Source organism: Capsella rubella, unplaced genomic scaffold, assembly GCF_000375325.1.
Source record: "Capsella rubella cultivar Monte Gargano unplaced genomic scaffold, Caprub1_0 scaffold_5, whole genome shotgun sequence".
Lineage (NCBI taxonomy): Eukaryota > Viridiplantae > Streptophyta > Magnoliopsida > Brassicales > Brassicaceae > Capsella > Capsella rubella.
In genome coordinates this window covers 4,187,789-4,197,488 of record NW_006238919.1, presented here as the reverse complement: position 1 = coordinate 4,197,488, position 9,700 = coordinate 4,187,789, and the positions used below count along the sequence as shown (strand labels likewise).

The 9,700-nt window shown below is 40.9% G+C and overlaps 2 protein-coding genes across 2 annotated transcripts; one reads left to right on the top strand and one right to left on the bottom strand.

Annotated features, from left to right (window-relative positions):
- Window positions 1–1,941: 1,941 nt before the first annotated feature.
- LOC17886241 lies at window positions 1,942–3,819 on the bottom strand. The gene is made up of 2 exons (XM_023782358.1): window positions 2,691–3,819; window positions 1,942–2,270 (listed from the first exon to the last, which is right to left on the bottom strand). Exons 1-2 carry the CDS (start codon window positions 3,817–3,819, stop codon window positions 1,942–1,944), a joined length of 1,458 nt encoding a protein of 485 aa, XP_023638126.1.
- Window positions 3,820–4,980: 1,161 nt separating this feature from the next.
- Window positions 4,981–9,020, top strand: LOC111830473. Its single transcript, XM_023782355.1, has 3 exons — window positions 4,981–5,016; window positions 7,734–8,704; window positions 8,768–9,020. The coding sequence occupies exons 1-3, from the start codon at window positions 4,981–4,983 to the stop codon at window positions 9,018–9,020; spliced, it is 1,260 nt and encodes a 419-aa protein (XP_023638123.1).
- The last annotated feature ends 680 nt before the right edge of the window (window positions 9,021–9,700 follow it).

Below are 9,700 nucleotides of genomic sequence, written 5' to 3'. Positions count from 1 at the left end.
CACTTCCAATGGTCCAATCTTTCTTGCTTTCAGCTTGTTGTATTCACGACGTGCAAAGCGATCACGAGTTAATATTGCCGACACAAAGTCTCCCACACAGAATTGAACATCACGACGATGCCTATCAGCTTCAGCTATGTATTTTGCCGACGAAACCTTCAAATTATCATGAACCTGTGTATGAATAAAAGAGAGATTGACTACAAAGTCGACAACTTGACCGTGATCACGAGTAATATCTGGAGTGACACCAAGATCGACTGGACCTCGAGGCACAAGTCCATACACCACACGAAATGGGCTAAATTGAGTACTTCTGTTAACCGCATGGTTATGGGCGAATTCTGCCTTGCATAATATTGTATCCCAAGATTTTACGTTGTCCCCTACAAGACAACGAAGCATATCACCCAAAGAACGGTTTGTAACTTCCGTTTGACTGTCGGACTGAGGATGGTAGGCAGAGCTCTATCCGATACGATGGAGGAAGGCAGACCATGAAGCCTATAGATCTTGCGGAAAAACAAAAGAGCTACTTGAACTGCATCCGTTGTCTTTTTGCAAGGAATGAAATGTGCCATTTTAGAGAATCGGTCAACAACCACAAAAATAGAATCATGCCCACGTTGTGTGCGAGGTAAGCCTAATACAAAATCCATGCTAATATCCGTCCATGGTTGAGTCGGTACCGGGAGAGGCATATAAAGACCATTGTTAGAGGCATGACCCTTAGATCGTTGGCATACCACACAACAATCAACAAATCGAGCAACATCGCGACGCATGGAAGGCCAGAAATAAGATTATACTACGAGTTGAAGAGTACGATCACGCCCCACATGTCCTCTTCATGTAATTTCTTGAATAATTTTTAGCCTTAAGCTGCACTCGGGAACACACAAGCGACGATCTCGAAACAAAAACCCATCATGTAATGTAAACTCAGAGACAATACCAGCTTGCAAATCTGCCCAACCAAAGAAGACATCATGTGGATATAAATCCGCAAAAACAGAAAAACCATGCACCGAGACTTGTAAAGTCGCCAAAAGAGTATTATGTCGACTCAATGCATCATCCACCTTATTTGTTCTCCCCGATTGATGCTTGATAACAAATGTGAACTGTTGTAAGAAAGCTATCCAAGAAGCATGATGTGCTGAAATTTTATCTTGACTGCCCAAATGTTTTAGCGCATCATGATCCGTATAGAGAATAAACTCTTGGTGAAAAAGATAATGCCGACAATGTTTAATAGCGTGGACAATGGCGTAAAATTCTACGTCATAAGTGATATTATGAGCACGAGATCCTGCTATCTTCTCACTAAAAAATGCGACCGGTCTCCCTTGTTGACTTAAAACAGCTTTAATACCCATCTTACAAGCATCACAATGTAACTCAAAAACAATAGAAAAATCGGGAAGAGCCAAAACCTGTACCGATGTTAGCTTCTTTTTTATAGTCTCAAAAGCCTCATTTGCTTGAGAAGTCCATACAAAAGAATACCCTTTCATGCAGTCCGTGAGAGGGGCGGTGATATTACTAAAATGATGAACAAAACGACGATAGAAGGATGCAAGGCCATGAAAGCTACGAACATCGGTTATTGATTTTGGAGTTAGCCACGTTTTGATTGCCTCAACCTTACTAGGATCCACTGCCAAACCTTCAGCAGAGACAATGTAACCTAGAAGCACGACCAATTTGATCCAAAAGATCATCCAAACGAGGAATAGGAAAATGATATCGTACCGTGATTTTGTTGATCGCTCGACTATCAACACATATCCTCCAAGAACCATCTTTTGGAATAAGCAAAGCAGGGACAGCAGTGGGACTAAGGCTTTCTCGTACATGTCCATTGACTAACAGCTCCTCCACTTGGTGCCGTAACTCCTCGTGTTCTTGTGGGCTCATTCGGTAATGGAGCCGGTTAGGTCAAACCGCATTAGGGACGAGGTCAATGTGGTGTTGAATATCACGTAGCGGCGGCAATTCCGTTGGTAATTCATTTGGGAAGACATCCTTAAAAGTCGTTAACAATCCTTCAAAAGCCTGAGGAACTGGCGGAGTAGTTATACTTGATGACAAAGATGCAACTACTGCCAAAATCACATCAGATTCTCGCACTTGAGCCTCAAAAGCGGATTTAGGGAGAATCAATAATGCACGTGAAGGCACTGGATTTGTATGCGACACAGACGTTTGTGGTGAAGAACTAGGAACTGATGTTACTTCTTTAGAAGGTAACAAAGTGATTGTTCGATCTTCAAACACAAGACTATAAGTGTTAGCTTTACCATGATGGCGAACGTTACGGTCATATTGTCAGGAGCGGCCCAACAATAGATGACAAGCATCCATAGGTAGCACATCACAGCTCACAGAATCTTTATATGCACCAATAGAAAAAGAAACTAGTGCTTGTTTTGCAACAGAAAGTTATGTTCTATTATTAAGCCAAGCAAGTTGATATGGTGATGGATGTGAGGCTGGTTGTATTCTTAGTTTGCGCACAGCTTCCTCAGAAATAACATTAGTGCAACTTCCAGAATCAATGATGAGCTTACAAATTTTCCCCTTAATTGTGGAGATTGAACGAAAGAGAGAGGTACGCAGCCATGATTCCTTTGTTGAACGTGGGAGTAAACAATTACGGCGAAGAACCAATATTTGTGATCCATGACCTGTATCTCCACCTATACAATCAGTATCATGCTCTTGGTTAGAATCAGACAAATATTCATCAAAGCGAGGCTCGTCAGTAAATTCTGTTTCTTGAGCAAGTAAACCCCGTCGCGTTTGATTGGGGCAAGCGGTCTGTCGATGTCCATTTTCTCCACAACTAAAACATCTTAATGCACTTGTACGTGGCTGTCGAGATGCAGCTATTGAATCCACATTAGCCCCTGTTTTTGACACAATTTTACGTGTGGAAGTCGATTCTGTATTTGACGTGTTAGCAATCTCACTTTGAGGCTGAGATTGGAAGCGACTTCGTGAACCAGTACTTCCCCAATTTTGTCGATATTGAACTCCCATGGGCAAAGCACATTGATGTGCTTCTGATACTGAGGTGGGATTGAATTGTTGGAGCGGCAACTGAAGCTGTGTACGAAGGCCACCAATAAATCGAGAAACGAGTTGGTCTTCTGCTTCAAGTAATGTTGTGCGAGCAACCATCTCAAAAAAATCAGTAGCATAATCTTCCACAGTTCGTGATCCTTGACGTAGGTTCTGCAATTTGTTATACAAGGTTCTCTCATAATTGTAAGGTAGAAAACCCTTACGCATATGTTTCTTCAATTTCTCCAATGTATCGATCTTAGATTTGTTAGAACGACGTCGAGATTCTTTTAGCTGAGTCCACCATGCCATGGCTCGGCTCTTGAATCGAGTAGCTACCAAGGAAACACGGATGTCATCAGGGACTTGTTTAAAATCTAAAACCTCTTCGACCACGTTAAGCCAATCTAGAAACTCCTCTGCTTTGAGACTTCCTGAAAACTCTGGAATATCGAGCTTGAACCCAGATTCCCAGCGAGTAGCCATATTGTTGCGTTGGTTGTTGTGGCAAAGTTGAATTCGCTGGTCTCGGTCTTGTTGAAGGGGATTTGCGAACAAGTTTTCATGAATCTCTTCATCCGTTTCAGCATCATGGTCGTCACGTTGCTGATGTTGTTGCTGCAGAACTGTTTGTAACGCGGTTTGAACAGCTTCCTGCAACGCCGCTTTTAATTCCATAGTGAAAGTCGTCAGAGTTTGACGAAATTCTTCTTGTTGATCCGGTTGGTTTGTGTTTCTTTTAGCTGTCATGGCTCGGCTCTTGAATCCGGGTTCATGGTCGTCAAAGCAGGAAGCTGAGTCCACCATGCCATGGCTCGGCTCTTGAATCGAGTAGCTACCAAGGAAACACGGATGTCATTAGGGACTTGTTTAAAATCTAAAACCTCTTCGACCATGTTAAGCCAATCTAGAAACCCCTCTGCTTTGAGACTTCCTGAAAACTCTGGAATATCGAGCTTGAACCCGGATTCCCAGCGAGTAGCCATATTGTTGCCTTGGTTGTTGTGGCAAAGTTGAATTCGCTGGTCTCGGTCTTGTTGAAGGGGATTTGCGAACAAGTTTTCATGAATCTCTTCATCCGTTTCAGCATCATGGTCGTCACGTTGGTGATGTTGTTGCTGCAGAACTGTTTGTAACGCGGTTTGAACAGCTTCCTGCAACGCCGCTTTTAATTCCATAGTGAAAGTCGTCAGAGTTTGACGAAATTCTTCTTGTTGATCCGGTTGGTTTGTGCATGGAGCCATAGAGATGTGTGTAGGGAACATGGGATCAAGCTTTAATTGAGAAATTAAAGCTCCTGGATTCTGATACCAACTGATTTAGACTAGCTACGATAACACCACGATCTTGTTTAGTCTATGAATTCCCAAGAGTCAAAGTCTTCTTATTGCGTTGAGAACACATTTGCTCTAGCCGTAATAAGGAATTAAGAGAAGAAGAGTTCTTCAATAAAATTTAATAATAAAAGTTGTGTCTTACAATCAAGGAATCAAGTTCCTTATATAGAGAACACCAACACCTATGAGTTGTTAAGTTTCTATTACCTAGATATTAAATAAAAGGAAAACCAAACTCTTTTGCCAAAAGAAAGAAAAGGAAGAAAAACAGAGCAAGAGAACAAGAAGGAAAAAACAGAGACACCGACTTATATCATCACCCTGCATCATAAATACATTATCAATTATAAGTAATCAAAACCAGCAAAGCAACATCTCTAAACCAGGTTCCAACAACATAACATAACCACTCTACACAACCAAAATTCTATATCATCTTTGTTTTACCCTGGTTTGCGGAGACGTTTAAAAGATTTCATTTGGCAACGTATTCACTAAAGGGAACTTATCTTTGTGGTTAAGAGTTCTAAGATAACTCCATAGTTAAGTGTGCTTATGCTTAAGTAGTCCAAAAATGGGTGACTCTCAGGGAAGTGATTATCAGAGCTCTGTGAGTGAGGCCAAAGTACAAGAAAATATTATTTGATGATTTGTAGAGTCAGTAAACAAGTCTTTAAAGCCTTCCGGACATAGTATACCGATCCTTGAATAAAAGTGGGCCCAAAGATTGGGATTGGACAAGGGGCACGTTAAGAGTAGTGGGCCCATAGACTGTGAAAGAACATATCATCCGATAAGAAAGGTGGCGGTCGAGGTTGTAATAAGTGGTATCAGAGCCGAATCTAGACGAGTGTGGATCATGAGGGCTTACACTGGCAGGGGATGATGATTTTGGTGCGCAACAAAGACATTGCAGCCTATTAGTGGAGATGAATTATGACACTCTGGTTTACGGAGAAGTTTAAAATATTTGATTTGGCTTTCTATTCAATAAAGTGCACTTATCTTTTCGGTCAAGGGTTCTAAGAGAAATCCACAGTTAAGTGTGCTTATGCTGGAGTAGACTAGAGATGGATGGCCTTCGAGGACGAGAAGTGATTGTCAGATCTGTGTGAGTGAGGCCAAAATACAAGGAAATATCATATTATGGTTTGTAGGGTCGTTAAACAAGTCTTTAAAGCCTCCCGGACATAGCAAACCAACCCTTGGATAAAGACTAGGATTTGACGTAGGGCCCTTTAAGAATGGTGGACTGTGAGTTGACATGGGACCTAGTGAGAGATGTGAGAGTGGGGGAGTTACAACCCTCTTATTGCTATGCCATGTCACATTTTACCTCAAAACAAGGGTGATTCTCAAACCAAAAGCATGAATCCCGCAACCAACAATGACTCCTAATCACTAGTTCCACTTACTAGTTCACTTCCAATCTGCATCGTTGAAAGTTCATGATGATCATACAGTAGATGAACTCTCGATCTCTCTTTAAGTCCATCTTGGTTCAGATAGCGTCTTAAGAGAGATATGATTTGCTAGGTCGAACCTCTTTTCTACCGAGCCATGCCAATTATATCTCCCTCTCCCTTCAAAAAAGCTTCAACCTCCTGAATAACAAAGAAAAACGCTTAGCCTCTCTTCTCCAGCTGGGGTGACCAGGAAATTCAGAGAGAAAAAGCTAGGTTTATTTGCGATTTTGCACTGAAATAGTCTTTAAGGATTTGTTTCCGGTTTATCTAAATCAAGCCAAAAAATAAATAAACTAGAATTAATTTAACCTCCCTTAAACCATAAGATGGAATTAAACCATTCGACTCCTTCCAATCAAAAACTAGCATTTCTAAATAGCAAATCAGTATTAACTACAAAAATCTCTATCATAATCATACAAAACAATAATTTAAATAGCAAATCATCAATCTCCAACCAATTTACAGTATTGTCTTCTATGCTGAAATGTATCATTACATTGGCAAATCAATATTAACTCTAACTACCAAGTCTTTTTATTAACTTTGTTTACTATCTCTGTCAAAGACATACCAAGTTTTACATGTCTTTTTCATTACTTATACACAACCAAAATCATTTAAAATAGCAAACTATTGGGAGATAGAGACCGGAGATTGACCAAGATCGACGGTCGAGATGTCAACCCCAAAATATGGAAATCGAGAAGATATTATTCTAGAAAATTATTCATAAATGTTAATATTGTGGGGTCAAGCGGCTGTAACATCCAAATCGTTAACGACGTTTATACCCGGTCGTAGGGTCAAAGCGGCTACAATACCCAGCTGTTAGGTCATCGACGTTTATACTCGGTCGTGGAGTCAAATTAGTGGAAAATACAGCTTTTGTAGTTGTGTATTTCCATCGATTTAAATCACAAGTCATGATTGTTCTTCAAACTTCGTGTTCATGACGAAACTTGTGTAAATTCATCACCACCAGATTAGCATCGTATCCGTCGATATCATTATCTTCGTATCTCCACAGCATCGTTGGAGTCATGGTCAAGATCTCAAAACCATCATAACAAGTATTATAACCATCATTGGCTCGTAACTTGTCGCCCACTAGCAACTTTGCTAGCCAATAAAAACCAAACCACAAACGTGAATCACTTTCGTCGGTGTACTCTCCACAGCATCACGTGGTTGGCTTTCCTACACGACCAAGTTGAACACGAAAAACCTCGTATCTTTTTTTTAGTAGAGAAATTTTTTTAAAAAAAAAATGAAAATCATAAAGGCGGATGCAAAAACCCTAACCCATAGGAATATCGAAAGCTCTGATAAATTGATGAGAGTAAAGAACACAAAAGTGTTTAAAGGAAGAATTATATTAGACTCTCATAAATGTAATGTTACAACTTACATGCTCTTATATAGAGATTATGATAAACATAAATATAAATAATATATATTGTGATAATGTTAAAATTCATAAATTAACTCAATATTAACATTTATAAATAATTTTCTAGAATAATACCTTCTCGATTTCCATATTTTTGGGGTTGACATCTCGACCGTCGATCTTGGTCAATCTCCGATCTCTATCTCCCAATACCCTCCGGCAAGCTCATACGTGGTGACACATGTGAGATTGGACAAGTCTTCAAAATAACGGCTTTATACTCGGCCGTCGAGTCATCATTGACGTTTATACCCTGTCTAACTTTGCTAGCTAATAAGAAATTAAGAACCAAACATGGCCAAACCACAAACGTGATTCTAGAGAGATCACGTTTCTTTTCTATTTTCTCTTTTTTTTTCTTTTTTTTTTTGAGTAGAAAACAATATAAGCTAGTGGTACCAAAATAAGGCTTGTCTCTGGGCTAGTGCGATACATGAGATTCCCCGGATATGGAGAGTGTACAACCGAGTGAGGGGTATTGCATTGCCTAATGACCAGTTTCAATTTATTTTTGATTCGGAAGCGGAGTTGAAGACGGTGCTTGAGGGTAGAGCTTGGACATTCAATGACTGGAGTATAACCTTGGATCGTTGGGTAGAAAAACCACCAGCGGACTTTCTCCAAGTTCTACCAATTTGGATCCGACTAAGAAACATTCCAGTTCACTTCCTCACCAAGGAGGCGATTCAAGAGATTGCAGAACATATCGGAACAGTCACTCATGTCGCTTTTGATCCGCTTAAGCCACTGAGCAAAGGGTATGTTCTAGTAAGGATACTTTTTGATGTAAACAGGCCACTGAAAAATGCAAGGGAGCTTCAAACGCCAACAGGTGAAGTGGCTTCCATTGGTATTGAGTATGAAAGAATAAGACGTAGGTGTTACCAGTGTCTCAGGCTGACTCACGACAAAGAACGGTGTCCTTTTAATCCCTCAAACCGGCAAGTCATTGCTACGGGAGGTTTTAAATCGACAACGGTCATTCCGGCGAGATTAATTCCCAAGATTAGTGAAGATGATCCTCTTTACGGTGTGTTAACCAATAAAGATGTGGGAATTGACTTTGCAACCGGAAAACCAAAAACCGCAAAGGAAGTACTTGATGAAATGCAACAATACTTGTCAGTCGCAGATCCTGAGTTAAAGAAACTTCACATTGCGAGGGTCCGTAAATCTGTATGGGATTTAGAAGGAGACTTACAGGGGCAAAAGTCTATGCTCATGTTAGAGACACTGATGGAGTTCACAGCGGATGTGAATAAAGGGAAGGGTCTAGTGTTTGATTTTGAAGGAGTAGGCACGAGTTCAGGACAAGATGGAAACGGTATCGTTGCGGTTGTGGCTCAAGGGAAGACGATGACGCTTAATTCTCAGCCGATGTAGTCTCGCTCTGCTACTTATGCGACTGCCTCTCAACATGATTTGGGTTCTATGGGTTTCAGGGCTAGCTTCTCAGCTGGTTCATCCGGGACTAGGCCAAACAAATCAAAGCAGAGAAGACGTCCAAGACAGTGGAAGCGTAAGGCTCAAGCTTTAAAGGCAAAGGATGCAAATTCACAAGCTTTGGTTCCGGTTGGTGATGATAGTGTTTCTTCGAAGCGTAAAGCTGTTCAGGAAGTGGTTTGGTCGGCTAAAGTAGCAAAACACACTAGAGAGACGGTGGTTCCGGTGGAGGAACCGCCACAGCAAAGATGAGCTTCATGAGTTGGAATTGTCAAGGCTTGGGGGCAACTTGACAATTCCTATTTTGAGGAAATGAGGCGTGAACATTTCCCGGATTTTTTGTTCCTCCTGGAGACTAAAAACTCCAGTAGTCACGTCGTGAATTTGCAGCGCTCATTGGGTTATGACCATGCTTGCATTGTTGATCCGGTTGGTCTGAGTGGTGGGCTTGCATTGTTTTGGAAGGCATCATATGATGTTCAAGTGTTAAGTTATAATTCCAGAATTATTGATGTTAAAGTTAAGCTTGGCTCCACTGGATTTTATGTCTCTTGTGTTTATGGGGATCCAGTGCCTCATTTACGGCAAGGAGTGTGGGATCAAATAATAAACATTGAAGTTTCTAGAGATGAGCCATGGTTTGTCGTTGGTTACCTTAATGAGATTACTGATAATTCTGAAAAGTTAGGGGGACCAACACGGGCAAAGTCTTCTTTATTTCCTTTTAGGAATATGATAAGGGATTGCCTTATACGGGAGGTTCCGAATATTGGTAATAAGTTGTCTTGGGCTGGAGAGCGTAACAAGATGTGGATCTAATGTCGTCTAGACAGGGCATTAGGAAATGAGGCGTGGTTCCAAACCTTTCCACGAGTTCAAGCTGAATATTTGGAGAGAATTGGCTCGGACCATAGACCTGTATTCACTCGTTT